This window comes from Poeciliopsis prolifica, unplaced genomic scaffold (genome assembly GCF_027474105.1).
Source record: "Poeciliopsis prolifica strain line A6 unplaced genomic scaffold, Auburn_PproV2 SCAFFOLD013, whole genome shotgun sequence".
Taxonomy (NCBI): Eukaryota; Metazoa; Chordata; class Actinopteri; order Cyprinodontiformes; family Poeciliidae; genus Poeciliopsis; species Poeciliopsis prolifica.
In genome coordinates, this window is record NW_026562388.1 from 748,249 (window position 1) to 762,892 (window position 14,644).

The following is a 14,644-nucleotide window of genomic DNA, read 5'->3' on the forward strand; positions in this document are numbered from 1 at the left end:
CTTCTTTACTTCCTGCTGTGTTTTTCCTCTCCTAAACAGAGCAGTCTCTTGTTCCTACAGTGAAGTGAAGTAAAGCTCTGACGGGGGAAACGCCTTCCTCCCCCTTGCAACTCGCCAATGAGAAACAGCCCGAGGAGGAGACTCCTGTTCCCACCACCAACACGTCCCGTCCGCTTCGCTCCCAGTCGGGTTGGCTCGGGTCAAGGCTCCGAAGCGCCTCCTTCCTTCCTTTTTTCCTTCCTTCCAGCTCGGGATCGTCTGTAACCTGCACGCCGGGCCGGCATGGCGACTCCTCTCACCGACCAGGAGAAGCGGAAGCAGATCAGCATCAGGGGCATCGTGGGAGTGGAGAACGTGGCCGAGCTGAAGAAGGGCTTCAACCGCCACCTGCACTTCACCCTGGTCAAAGACAGGAACATCGCGACCCCCAGGGACTACTACTGCGCCCTGGCCCACACCGTCCGGGACCACCTGGTGGGCAGATGGATCAGGACGCAGCAGTTTTACTACGAGACAGACCCGAAGGTAAAAAACACAGATCTGCACCCAAAGCTGCAGCCCTTCAGAATGCATTTATTGCATGAAATGCAGAAACCTTTCATCACATGCATCACACACAGATCGTTCTGAAAGACAACTGGGAATCTTTGCCACCCAGACACTAGTTTGTGTTGCATAAACTTTTCTGCATAACAAAGAGGCTTTGTATTTCCAGGTCAGTGCGTGAGGTTCACACATTAATCATTGTTTGCTCAGTGGAAGGCAGGATTGCTCCACTTATGTTCAGTAGTTTTACAGCTCTAAACTGGATTTCCTGCATATTGAAGTTATTATTTTCAATGCTAAAAGCTGCAGACTGTTTCGGATCTAATTTCCCCTGTCTTTTTTTTTCTTCTTTCCCCCAGAGGGTCTATTATCTGTCCCTGGAGTTCTACATGGGCAGGACGCTGCAGAACACCATGATCAACTTGGGCCTGCAGAACGCGTGCGATGAGGCCATCTACCAGGTCAGACGGTCGCACTCAGAGGTCTAAAGTTGCCGAATCCGAGCAACTCGACGTTGTGAGTGTGCTGATGGGAAACGCTCTCGCCGCAGCTCGGCCTGGACATGGAGGAGCTGGAGGAGGTGGAGGAGGACGCGGGTCTGGGCAACGGAGGCCTGGGCAGACTGGCGGGTGAGCAAAGCATCCTCACAACCACCTTTGAGGATGAGAAGTGGGGTAGAGATCAGTTCAAGTGCACGTTCCCGTGCAGACGTTCTGTGTCCGGTGCAGTTTGGCGCCATCGCTGTCTCCAGGGCTCATAGGCTCTTCTCCAATAAATCTGCATGTCTGCCGAACATGTGAAGCAACTCTCGGCTTAAGAAAGTGTACGACAGATGGTGGAAATGAGCAATAGGCCGCAGAAATATCTCCTGCAGCACCACAAAAAATAAAATAAAATACCCCAGTTCATATTTAGCTGTTTATAATATTTGAATTTCTTGCTATTGCAGCATGTTTCTTGGATTCCATGGCGACCCTGGGACTCGCAGCTTACGGTTATGGCATCAGATATGAATACGGCATCTTTAATCAGAAGATCAGAGATGGTTGGCAGGTAATTGTGCTTCCTTCATTTTTTTTTTTTTTAATTAATGATTTAAAAAGTGCCTGAAGCTCAGCTGTGACAAAGACATTGATCCCCTCACCTTCATCTTTTTTTTTTGAAAACAGGATTCCCTTTTAAAATCTGACAGAGACTAAAGTTGAGATGAACTGGGTCAGAAAACATCACAAGTTAATTACTGACAAAAGGACCATATTGTCGTCTGACCTTCTTAGCATGGCTAAGAGGGTCAGGCAAAGGTTTGTTTTTGTGCATGACAAAACAAACCTTTGTGTATCTTCTGATAGGAGCTTGCAAAACTGCAGGCTTCTGCTGTTTCTTGCACTCCGCCGGGTTCTTTGCGGGTCGAACCCGGTCCGTGTAAACACGTCCCCCTGAACTCTGAACCGCACGCGTGCCCCGTTGTGTACGCACGCAGGTGGATGAACCTGTGCGCCTGATATCTGCAGCTTGCGAGAGCTATTATTTACGTCAAAACAAAAAGAAGAAAAAAATGCTATTGCGGGCCGATGTTAGAGCTGACCTTGCTTCCTTGTTTCTAGCTATACGGTACAGAGAGGTCAAATAAGGCCGAGTTTGTTCTGGGAGTTTCACTTATCTGTGACCTTCCACGCTGTAGGTGGAGGAGGCAGACGATTGGCTGAGGCATGGAAACCCCTGGGAGAAGGCTCGCCCCGAGTACATGCTGCCTGTCCACTTCTACGGACGAGTGGAGGAGACGAGAGACGGGCCCAAGTGGGTCGACACTCAGGTACTTGGTGGCAACTTCACAGTGGAAAGAATTTGCATGAATTTGGGTCGAACGAGAGTAAACGACCTTCTGACGTGGTCAACCTGTGACCTCTGACCTGCAGGTTGTTTTAGCAATGCCTTACGACACACCCATTCCTGGCTACATGAACAACACTGTGAATACGATGAGGCTGTGGTCGGCCCGTGCGCCCAACGACTTCAACTTGAAAGACTGTAAGTCCAGGAGGACTTTCATGCAAAAAAATATCCTACCTTTTTGGCAAAAGAGTTGCACAATGTTCAGGGCTTTACAAAAGTATTCAGAGCCCCTGAATCATTTGGCGTGTTTCAACTGCATTCTTCAGGGTGTGTTGATGGACTTTTGGTAAAGTCTTGTGTAACTGAAGTAATAGGAAAATGTCCAGCCTTCTTTACTTGGTTACCTCTGAATCCACTCCAACCAAGTCTCTTTCAGAGTCTGTACAGCAGCTCTGGAAGATAAATGACACTATTAAGACCAATGAACACATCCAAGACATATTTGTCCGTTTCTACTACCAGGCCAGTGAATAAAGGGCTGAATCTGATATGCAGGGACTGTATCCAGGAAAACTCTTTGGAGGAGTTGGAGACATCCACGTCTCAGATGGCAGGACCTGCTAAGGACATCTAGTAGTTTAGCGGTTTCCCAAATCTTGCTTTGATACAAGAGTGGCACATAGAAAGTGCTCTTGTCAGGTGAGTTGAAAGGGAAACGTTGGTGAAACATGAAGGTGTGGGCGATTCCCTGAATACTGCAAAAAAAAAAATCAATTGACTGATTGAGTGAGCTTGACTTATTTTGACAAAAGCAGCTTGTAACTGTGCAGGTATGGTAGGCGTACCCCAAAGTTAGTCAGCTGTTTTAGAAAGTTGAATATAAATTTTTGCCACATTGTGTTTTTTTTAACTGCAAATACAATATTTATAAATGTACAATTTTCCCTCCTCTTCACAATTGGTCTACAACTTATAATATAATAACTTGCCCATGCTTGTGCTGTGGAAAAGCTTAACGGTGTTTGTGCTTGATGTGTGCAATTGTGGTCACTTCCTCTCTGCCAGATTTCAGTGTGTTTAATTTTTTTTGAAAACCAAAACTAGTATTTTCTTTCTCTAGTTAATGTGGGCGATTACATACAGGCCGTTCTGGACAGGAATCTGGCGGAGAACATCTCCCGAGTCCTCTATCCAAACGATAATGTAAGTTCACTTTTTCATGGCCCGTAAACCATCAGACGTTTTCCACCTAAGTGTAACTTTGTGCGCTCGTTCCTGCGGTTCAGTTCTTTGAAGGAAAGGAGCTCCGTCTGAAGCAGGAGTACTTTGTCGTGGCAGCCACACTCCAAGACATCATCCGCCGCTTCAAGACCACCAAGAAGGGCGTACCGAGCCGCATCTCCTTCGATACCTTCCCAGACAAAGTAGGAGCTCGGAATCAGTGTCGCAACATGCGGTTCGGTTTTCAGTTGTCATGTTGCTTCATTTTGTTGGTTGGTTTGCAACATTATGTCAGCATTTCCTCTTTGCTCACGTCTGTTGCAGCTGCCGAGGCTGCGAGGTGGAGGAAGTTTGTCGAGTCATGGTTGCCTGGTTTTAAATAAATAAGTGAATGAAAAGGGAGAGGAGGGGCAGACGGCGGTGCGTTAAGGACATTGTAGGCAGAAAAGGAAGGAGAATTTCAGCCAAGAAAAAACACAAATTTTCCAGAAAGACTGAGGAAAATTCTGAGCTCCATATGTAGAAAAAACAAATAAAGAGATTAATCTAGAAAAAACACAAAACTTGGAGTTGGAAAAGTCAAAAATCTGCTAGAAAAAAACAAACTCGTGTTTCAACAGTTGAAAACCTTCGACTTATGAAAACGAAAATTTTCAAAAGTCCCCCCAAAAAAATCAAGAAAATTTTAGGTTAATCTCAAATTTCAGAGGGTTTTTTTTTCTAGCAAATCTTTGACTTCTCCAATTTAGAAATTGTTTTTCCAGTTTTTCTGGCATGAATTTATAACTTTTTATTTATTTTTTTTTTTCTGTTTCCTATTACGCTCAGATCAGATTAGTGATGGATCGATTTATTGGATCTTGTCTATTGCGCTATGACTTAAAGCTGATTAAAAAAAAACACACAGACACAAAACGACTGACTCATTGCTTTCCAACAGCCGCAGACCGCCCTCACTGTTTCCTGTTTTCCAGGTCGCTATTCAGCTGAACGACACCCATCCTGCCATGGCCATCCCCGAACTGATGAGGATCTTTGTAGACATTGAGAAACTCGACTGGGAAACGGTGAGTTAAAGTCGCCTTCAAGTATCTCATTAGTCTTGATCATCAACGGCGACTGTGACAGGAAGTGCAAATTAGAAAATTGAGAACAAGTAAGGGCAAGCAATGTGAGCTGGGGCTAAAACAACAAAGCGAGAAAATGAAACGACTGCCTCCGCTCTTGCTGAATTTCAATCTGCGACTTTGCGTCGTTTGCCAGGAGTAAAATTGCGGAGTTTATTTTAAAAGCTTGGTTTTACCCCTGATTATCAAAATGCAACTCTTAAATGAGAGTTTGTCCCTCCTCCTTCGCAGGCCTGGGACCTCACCAGGCGCACGTTTGCCTACACCAACCACACCATCCTGCCTGAGGCTCTGGAGCGCTGGCATGTGGAGCTGCTGGAGAAACTGCTGCCCAGACACCTGCAGATCATCTACCAGATCAATCAGGCTCACCTAGACGTAAGCATGTCGCAACAGAGACGCCAAATATCCAGCAATGGACAAACAATGCGTTTTTTGGGGGGGTTTTTTTAGTCTTCTGAGATATGAAACCGTTTTTAGGGTTGTGCAAAACATTGTTATTGAGTTTTCCACTGATAAAAGGTGGCGGACAGGATGACGGATTGATAAATGGTCCAAATGGTTGACATAAATGATGCTTTAGAGACAGTTTTCAAGGAACACAATGAAAGTGGCATAATAATGAAACTGTTCTCTCGAGGTTTGCAGTCTCATTTCTGGATTTGTGTGTTTGCTTTTGAAACTGAGCTGCAAAGTTGAGTCTATGCAGCTCCCCCAGAGTTACAACTTGCTTCTTGGATGCTTCTTTTCGAAATTCTTGCCTTGCAAATCAGTTTAGGTTTCTAATTACTCATACAATCAATCCAATGAAAATGTAAATGTATAATTCTAATGCGAGTTAAAGGACCGGATGCTTTTACATGTCTTTTCTTTTCTTTTTTTTTTGTCCCATAGAAAATTGCCACTCTCTTCCCGAACGACATCGACAAACTGCGGAAGATGTCTCTGATTGAAGAGGACGGCTGCAAGAGGGTGAACATGGCCCATCTGTGTATCGTGGGCTCTCACGCCGTCAATGGAGTCGCTCAGATCCACTCCAACATCATCAAAACCGAAGTGTAAGGCTTTTGCCGACTGATAAAAGTTCCAAGCTTGGTCATAAGTGTAAAAGATGCAATCTAGAAATAAATGTCACCCTGGTTCAGCATATTGGCGGAGAAAAAGAGAAACCCATCTGTTAAGTTTAGGTTTTGTTGGCTAACCAGCTGAAATCAAACTGCTGCTTGTCCAGACAGCAAACCCCAACTTTTCCTCTGTTTTTTTATTTTTATTTTATTTTATTTTATTTTCTCAGGTTTAAAGACTTCAGTGACCTTGAACCCGGCAAGTTTCAGAATAAAACCAACGGCATCACTCCCAGACGCTGGCTGCTCCTCTGCAACCCTGGACTGGCTGAACTCATCGCTGAGGTTCGACGCGTTCTTTAGTTTTACCGCGACTCAGCAGCCAGTCGGCCTTTAGGACGTAAAATCCTCTATCGTGTTGAACTAAATACTAATGTGAACATTGGTCGCTGTCGTGTGATGTGTTCTCAGGTCGTAGGGGAGGACTATGTGAAGGACCTGAGCCAGCTGAAGAAGCTGAATGACTTCGTTAACGACTTGGCCTTCGTCCGAGACATTGCTAAAATCAAACAGGTGGGTCTGACAGGAGAGGGGATTATCCCATCATCATGTTATGATGGGATTACTGTTAATCCTATCATAAGATTATCAATTAAAGGGGCAGTGTTTGAGCTTCACATCATCTTATGTTATTCCCGGAGCATTGCTGTGATTCTTTCACGCACTTTTGACAAATCCTTTAGTCTCCACGGCAGCTGTGCAAAACGCCTGGGAGAAGTGAGCCCCGCCTTTGAGACGCCGCTCCTCCTCAGAGATGCGGCTTCGGCCTAACAGAACAGCCCTGCCCGCCAGGCTCCTTCAGGCTAGCCAGCAGCAATTAGCAACTGAGAATCTGCTGAGATCATTATAGGAGCTACTTTTGAGCAAAATGCTGGTTAAAAACTTTGTTAAAGGGATAATAGAGGAGCCATGTTGTAATGACTTTCTGGTGATAGAATTTCAGGAAGAGCAGGCATTTTTTAAAGAGACAGAGGTCCAATATTTAGGCGTTAAATCAGGAAGTAAAATTTCTTTTCAGTCATTTAGATGTACATACCATTTGAAGTTAACATAGCTTCTTAATTGTGCTATAAAATAGCACTATGTGACTGGGAAAACACAAAGTAACACCCCTTTAATCGGTTGATGCTCTTCCTGAGGTATTTGTCCTTTTAAAAGGTAAAACATTATCAGAGCACAAACAGTGATGCAACATACCGTGGAAAAGTACATCTTAACATTTCTGCACATCACAGCATGAAGAGGCATCTCGGTCTAATGAACCCGGGCGTTGTGACATCGCGCCGCAGACCGTGTCTGGGCAGCGCTCTCCTGACTCAGCAGTTTTCACGTCAATGACTCCCGTTGTCGCGTTTCTCCACAGGACAACAAACTGAAGTTCGCCCAGTTCCTGGAGAAGGAGTACCGGGTGAAGATCAACCCTTCCTCCATGTTCGACGTCCACGTCAAGAGGATCCACGAGTACAAGCGGCAGCTGCTCAACTGCCTGCACATCATCGCCTTGTACAACCGTACGTGCAGCAACGAGTTGTTTTGTGTGTTTATATATATATATATATATATATATATATATATATATATTGCTTAGTCATTCAATACAAAGCCAAAAAACACACACAAAAAAAAGGTTTCGCAAGTACTTGCAGGTGTGAATTTCTGAGTGATTCGTTGGATGATGTAGTCAGACGTTTCCTGCTGAGGAATATTCCACCTCCACCTGGAGCTTCATGTTAAAACAGACATGAGGAATGCAGCCGCTGCAATCAGCAGTGGGGAAATTTTCCACAAAGCTGCAATGAGCAGAGAAGCTGCTTTTTTCTTTCTTTTTTTTTTTTGTTTTTGGAAGTTTCTCAACAGATGTCCTGTATTCACAATGCTCAAATTTCACTACTTTGTGGCTTTTCGTGTGACGGATGAATCCGAACTGGTGCAAAATTGTGTTCATTCGTGCAACAACTAAATGAAATCGATGAAGGAAATGCAGCAGTAAGATATATAAACTTATATCTATTCACAAACAATGAGAATTAGCAGTCTAACTCAGACTATTGCAAACATAATTCAAAAACAGATTAAAGTATCAGCTCGTCAAATCCTGAGCATAATTTTCACATTTCTTTTAAATACGGAAATTTAGATTGTTTTCTATCTCTGTCAGGATTGTCCCATAAACTAGCAACTTCAACTGAAATGCATTTTTCAGCCGTCTCCGTTCCGAATTAAATATTTCTCAAAAATAATCTGTTCCTTTTGAAGTTCTACTTGTTTTCTCTTTTTACAAACCTGTTTTGAATACTGCATTTTTTATGCACTCTACCTCCATTTTAAAATGCTATACTCTATCAATTCAGTTTCATTCATTTAAACTTTATAAATGTTCATCTTTTTTTCCCATCAGGCATCAGGAAGAACCCCAACGCGCCTTTCGTACCGCGAACGGTGATCATCGGTGGGAAGGTAGGTCACAGCACGCGCCGAACGCGACAGGGCTGGCACAGAGCAACACGACCGGAATTGAACGATTCGCGTCGTCGCCCTCTGCAGGCCGCACCGGGGTACCACATGGCAAAAAAGATCATCAAGCTCATCACCTCGGTGGCTGACGTGGTGAACAACGATCCCGTGGTTGGAAACAAGCTGAAAGTCATCTTCCTGGAGAACTACAGAGTTTCTCTTGCGGAGAAAGGTATAAATTGATGATAATTTAAAAAAGCACTTCTGTTGGAGAGGAAAAAGAAATGGTGGCACTTTGTGGTTTTTCTCCTCCTCAGTGATTCCCGCCACAGATCTGTCAGAGCAAATCTCCACTGCTGGCACCGAGGCTTCGGGGACGGGCAACATGAAGTTCATGCTGAACGGCGCGCTGACCATCGGCACCATGGACGGAGCCAACGTGGAGATGGCCGAGGAGGCGGGCGAGGAAAACCTCTTCATCTTCGGCATGAGGGTGGAGGATGTGGCCGAGATGGACAAAGAGGGGTGAAAGACCCAACGAGACAAAACGCACAACGGAATTTGGAGATTTCTTTTTAAGGATCGAGTTTTTTTTGTGTTTTTATGTTTTTCAGGTACGATGCCATGACGTACTACGAGAAGATCCCCGAGCTGAAACAAGTGATGGATCAGATTGCAAGCGGTTTTTTCAGCCCCAAGAATCCAGAGCTTTTCAAGGACCTCACCGACATGCTCTTCAAATACGACCGGTGAGAAACTTCACTTTTCTGTGTTACCCTTCTTGTGTTTTTGTATTTAGTTACACTTTTTTTCTCTCTCTCTCTTTTTAGATTCAAAGTCTTTGCAGACTTTGAAGACTATTTGAAAACCCAAGAAAAAGTCAGCAAACTCTATCAGGTAAAGTTTTGTTTTTATTTTCTTAATAGTTCTTTCTTCTGTAGTATAAAATTCTGACAGTTTTCTTCAAAAATCCATCTTTTAAATTCAGTACATTCCACTGACGGAAAAAAAAAATCAAAAGGATCATCAAATCCCCTACTTACTAATTGATCATCCGTTACTTCCTGTTCTGCTTCTGCAATTAAAAATTTTCAATCTTATTTACCACAAGTTCCCAGATTTATTTCCGCAGCACTTGAAATGTTTATCTTTTCTTTTAGGATTCAGTGGAGTGGACGAAGATGGTGATCAAGAACATTGCGGCGACTGGGAAGTTCTCGAGCGACAGAACAATCACAGAGTACGCCACCGAGGTGTGGGGGGTGGAGCCGACCGACCTGAAGATCCCGCCTCCCAGCGAGCCACGGGAGGCCATCGAGGAAACCGTCAGGGCTCTGAAGAAAATGTGAAAATGCTCCTCATCTTCTGGGCTGCCTTTTGCTTTTACAGAACAGAGCCTTTATGCAACGCATTAAGTTTTTTTTTTCTTCTTCTTCTTCGGTGCTAGTAGAAACGCACATTCCAAGTCAAAGCACTGTTACATTTCTTGAGCGCCAACGCATTGGCCACTGTGAAAGCCCAGATTACTTAATCTGGGTTTATTCTCCGAGGGGTGGAACAGCTCTGAGAAATCGCCTCAATTCTGATGTTCCTGTGGATCAGAGACGGTTGCAGGATCCAGGAAGTTAGATGGGTATCAGGAACGCAGCAGTTAAAAGTTTTTTTTTTCTTTTTACATTTGTTTTAGTTTGTGGCCTGTCCTGATAGAGAAACCCTGTTTATAATCAAAAGATGCTTTTGGAAAAAGGAGTTAAGAAAACACACACAAAACAAATTTTCTTGTGTTCTGTCTATAATAAAATTAAACCCAAAACTTCAGTCAAAGTGATTTATTCCTCTTTTTTTCCAGACTTTCATGTTTCTCTCTCCAGGTTTTGTAGAAATTTCCTGCAACGTAGGAGAGTGTGGATTAAATTCAAACACCGGCGTGATTTCTGAACACAAAAAGGTGGCGACTTCCCCACTCACTGTACGACGTCCGCCAAGTCAGGGGCCAAGCAGATGTGGCTGTGGGACAGTCCGAGGTTCGCCCCGTAGGAGATCATCTGCACTCTATCACCCGTCTCGGATTCCCTCTGGGCTCGCAGCGATATCTGGTACAGCTGGGTCCGATAGATGGAAAGTGCTTGAGGAAAGCGGACAGGAAATTTAGAGAGAGAGAGGGAGACGGAGAAAACCCGCCGTACCTTCTGACCCATGTGAAACGGAACGATGTTGTCGTCCTCCGCGTGCAGGATGAGGAGGGGGCTGCTCAGCGTCTGCAAACTGCAGCGATGACGGCAGATGTTACTAAAAATTAAATCAAAAATGTTTTCAATCTGGTTTTGTTTCAAGCAAAACCTACTTTTTATCATTGGAGAATGAAATGTCGATCCTTTCCAGAATGTTCCAGAGCAAACTCTCAAAACCCGGCAGGAACATGTACAGCTGGAAATATGGAAAGGTTTTGAAAGGGGGAGATAAAAGCAGTTTGAAGATCTTATTTTGTCAACTTCTTCTCTCAAAAGTCTATTTGCTAAACCACGAGCAACTAAAAATGAAGTCTCAGATGAAAAGCAGTAATGTCCATCTTTAAATAACTTCTGCCGTGTTTCATTCGGAGCCTCGGCGAAGCGACCGGAGGTTCGCCGCGTGTCGACCTCTCACCTTGGCCAGCCAGTTATTTACTACAACTTCTCCGATTCTCGTGTACGGAGCTTCCAGGATCAGAGCGTCGACGGCAGAACCTGAAATGCCAAAAGCACGACCTTATTTATTATGCAAAATAGAGATTAGTTAGATTAAAAGCAATAATCTAAAATCATGTACAGCTGCTATTGGTAAATTTCGCACGGTAAACCTTACGATTACAGCACGCACAGATTTATTTTTAATCTCGTTCACCTTGCACTTTGCAACCAACCGTGTCCTAATTTCAGACACAGAACCTTGAATTTTTGGTTGCAACGTGACAAAATGTGTCCAATATATTTTAAAAGCACTTTTGACCCCGACACAAGCTTTGAGTACTGAGCGGGAGACGCTTCTGAGAACGGACCTCAACTCAAACCCACCTTGTTCTTGGAGTTTCACTGCAGCGTTGGTTGCCACTCTAGGGGGGGGGGGAAAAGAAGAAAGTCTTAATTGGTTATTGCATCTTTGTCATGAGAAGCAGTCTGAATGAATGAATGAATGAAGCTCAGAGAGGAACTGACCCAGAACCCAGAGAGTGTCCCCACAGGCACACCGGGCTCCCTCTGCTTCGGGCCTTTGCCCAGTTGTGCAGGTAGAGGGCGTCGTTGGTCAATCCAGCCTCGCTGGGCTCTCCGGAAGAATCTCCAAATCCTCATTAAAAGACACATTTACAGGCTGAAAAGCCGACCTCGTTGAATTATCTGGGTTTATCGGGGGCTTTTGGCCAAACGTAGGAAAGCATGATGCTATACTGTCAGTCTTAGTGCATTAATCGCCACTTTCAAAAGAAAAATGGAGATTTTTTTTCCACTTTTCAGAGTCATAATTAGGAGAATCGTCAATAATGAGGTTCCATGAATTTGAACTCAATCTAAATATATATGGCTGGAAGGTGCAACAGTTTAACTCTGTTTCCTTGCAGAAAGAGGTTCCTACATTCATATCCAGTCTTTTTGTCTTGTTACAATGTTTTTATCCAGTCTTTTTGTCTTGTTACAATGTTTTTATCCAGTCTTTTTGTCTTGTTACAATGTTTTCTTACCCCAGATATTTTGAAATTTCTAAAAAAAAAAAAAAAAACATCCATATTGGTCCCTACAGCTCATAGCTGGCATATGAACAATAAATATAACTAGCCTGAAAATTTGATGTCTTTTTTATTACAGCAAATAAAAACGGACCTTTTGAAATCACTTTATGAAAAGTGCTACGCAAGTAAAGTTTTACTTTCTACTTGCTTCTGCAAGTTTTGAGTCTTCCTTACCTCTGTAGTCTAAAGATAAGACGTGGTATCCTGCAGCACTCAGGATCTACAAGATTACAAAACAATTTACATTCTCTATTGAAGCTCAAAGAGAACATAGTCACACCTGGAAACAACTTATTATTTCACTCAGACCTTCACCAGCTCCACTCTATGACTGATCGCCCTGCAGACATGAAAGGAGAGAGACTTTCAGACTCGTCTGCTCCAGCCAACAAGAACCAAGGCAACCGTCTAATGCCCACTAGACTCTATTAGGATCATTTCAAGGATATGTATCCTTCTGCACTTAACCCACCTGGTCCCTACGTTGCCATGGAGGTAGATAATAACAGGACGCCCGTCTCCCAGGGCCTCCTGATACCAGTCGAGATTCCTCCCAGCGGCCGCTTCCCATTGGCTGGCAGGGAGCGTGTGCCTTTGAGACCGAGAGGGAGTGAAAAAGACAAAGAGAAACTGAGCGGCACAAACAAAAAGAGCCTCAGGAATATACGGCGGGTTTTCAGAGCGGGGCCTCGAGCAGCCATGACGCCTCTGTTCACTGAAGGGCCACCTGCGCCGGACGAGAGCGCTGACGCACTGAAAGGGGTACAATCAGCCTACCACACTCCCACTGAGACGCCCTCCTCTGGGCTGAGGTAGAAGTTGCAGGTGTGGTTCAGGACATCCTGGGGTCTGCGGAGATCCACCGAGTATGGAAACCTCACTGCAGGTGAGAGCGCAGCAGGTCAGCGGCGCAGCGTTTCCAATCGCAGCTTCACGTCTCACACACACACACGCATGCACACACACACACACACACGCACGCATACACACACGCGCACACACACACGCACGCACGCACACACACACACACACACACACACACACGCACACACACACACACACACACACACACACACACTGCCTCGAGACGCATCGGAAGCCACAAAGTTCACCAGCTTCACCAAAATTTTTATCTTTGTTTATGTACTGCATTTAAGGGACTATTTTATTATTATTTTAATGAAATTATTTATTTATTTGCACCTTCACATTTTATGTCATTAGAACCAAAATTGTGAATTTATTTTTGTGAATTTCACTTTTGGGAGATTTTACACGACAGACTGATTGGAGAAAAATAAAAAATTAAGAATGTTTCCAAAACATTTTTTTTACTGAAAAAAATACTTACAGAAAAAATCTGATAGGTGTGGCATGCACGTTTTTTTTCTGCCCCTCTGGAGTAATTCCATGTGGATCCATTAATGATCGCTGCAAGGGCGTCCGTGCGTTTTTGTTTTGAACATCTATTCTGGATTAATACGTTTTCCAAAATATGCCGGTTTCTGTCAGATCTGATGGAGCGTGACTGTGAATATCTCGGACACACTTAGGTCTGGACTTTGACTAGATCATTCCAACACATTAAAAAAAAAAGTTCATGTGTAGGTTGTCCACCAGAAAAGTGAACATTTTCTTTTAAAATTCTTCCACCTGGTGGCTCTGAGCCATCACAGCTTGTGGGAAGCAGCATAAATCCTTAAATGGTTTTAATTTAGACAATTCTCCATAAGGACCAGCTTGGCGGAGCGCACTGCCAGTCAATCCTCTTCTTCTCCCGATTTTCTGCAAAACTTCAGTTTTGTTCCATCAGCTTTCACAGTTTTCACAACCTAACCTTCCTTCGTACTCCTCCACGGTTTTATTCATCCCCAACCTTTCTAACGCGGCTCTTCGTCTTCACTGATGTTCTCCAACAAACTGCCCACAGCCGGATTCATGCTGAGATTAAATCACCCACAGGACTGGAAGCCTCTATTTTCTAGCTCTGTGACTTCTGAAGGCAGAGTGAAGGGGGGACTGCATATGGACAAACAGCACAGGTTTCAATGTTTATGGTAAAATAGAAAAACTGTGACCTGTTTTGTGTTTGTCCAGCACTGAAAATGCCAATAAAAAAAACAAAAAACACACACACACACTGACTTGAAGTTTGTGGCTGTCATGCAACAAAATGCAACACATTCACAGGGTGTGTGAGAATAAAAGCTTCAGAATAATTTAAGTTTAAATCTGTGCGCTCCTGTAGTTTATGTGAAAATCTGATTTTTTATTATTATTATTATATCCACTGGTGTTGGTGGATGTTCATGAGAACAATTTTGACGTCACTGTAAAAACAATGACAATATATTAACTTGCACAACAAGTTAGTAAATTATAACATAACATTTTATTGATTTTTTATTTTTGCCAGTGAAATCCTCTGGTGTCGCATATGAACCAGGAGTTGTACTTACGCAGGTGACAGAATATGGCATAGCTCAGTATCCAGGGAAACAGGTAGAGGAGAACAGGCACCGAGACATACGCGGTCAGCAGGAAGGACACGACTTTCTTCATTTGCGATCCGGACC

General features: G+C 43.9%; 2 protein-coding genes across 2 annotated transcripts; one reads left to right on the forward strand and one right to left on the reverse strand.

Moving 5' to 3' along the window:
- Positions 1-134: 134 nt before the first annotated feature.
- Positions 135-10,123, forward strand: pygl (phosphorylase, glycogen, liver). Its single transcript, XM_055037993.1, has 20 exons — positions 135-525; positions 906-1,007; positions 1,097-1,175; positions 1,496-1,599; positions 2,228-2,359; positions 2,463-2,574; positions 3,500-3,582; positions 3,666-3,803; positions 4,575-4,667; positions 4,959-5,105; positions 5,622-5,785; positions 6,022-6,136; positions 6,263-6,364; positions 7,215-7,362; positions 8,250-8,308; positions 8,396-8,537; positions 8,623-8,830; positions 8,920-9,054; positions 9,136-9,202; positions 9,466-10,123. The coding sequence occupies exons 1-20, from the start codon at positions 283-285 to the stop codon at positions 9,652-9,654; spliced, it is 2,562 nt and encodes an 853-aa protein (XP_054893968.1). The 5' UTR covers positions 135-282; the 3' UTR covers positions 9,655-10,123.
- Positions 10,120-14,635, reverse strand: LOC129365088 (lysophosphatidylserine lipase ABHD12-like). The gene is made up of 12 exons (XM_055038004.1): positions 14,528-14,635; positions 12,846-12,948; positions 12,541-12,660; positions 12,378-12,408; positions 12,243-12,288; positions 11,500-11,629; positions 11,359-11,396; positions 10,952-11,031; positions 10,650-10,732; positions 10,492-10,570; positions 10,274-10,407; positions 10,120-10,192 (listed from the first exon to the last, which is right to left on the reverse strand). Exons 1-12 carry the CDS (start codon positions 14,628-14,630, stop codon positions 10,159-10,161), a joined length of 981 nt encoding a protein of 326 aa, XP_054893979.1. The 5' UTR covers positions 14,631-14,635; the 3' UTR covers positions 10,120-10,158.
- Positions 14,636-14,644: the final 9 nt, after the last annotated feature.

Coding starts and splice junctions, on each gene's coding strand:
- pygl (XM_055037993.1), top strand. CDS start 283: ATGGCGACTCCTCTCACCGACCAGGAGAAGCGGAAGCAGATCAGCATC. Junction 1,600..2,227: donor AGATCAGAGATGGTTGGCAG/GTAATTGTGCTT, acceptor TCCACGCTGTAG/GTGGAGGAGGCAGACGATTG. Junction 3,583..3,665: donor TCCTCTATCCAAACGATAAT/GTAAGTTCACTT, acceptor CCTGCGGTTCAG/TTCTTTGAAGGAAAGGAGCT.
- LOC129365088 (XM_055038004.1), bottom strand. CDS start 14,630: ATGAAGAAAGTCGTGTCCTTCCTGCTGACCGCGTATGTCTCGGTGCCT. Junction 12,289..12,377: donor ATAGAGTGGAGCTGGTGAAG/GTCTGAGTGAAA, acceptor GTAATCTTGTAG/ATCCTGAGTGCTGCAGGATA. Junction 10,193..10,273: donor GACTTGGCGGACGTCGTACA/GTGAGTGGGGAA, acceptor CCTACGTTGCAG/GAAATTTCTACAAAACCTGG.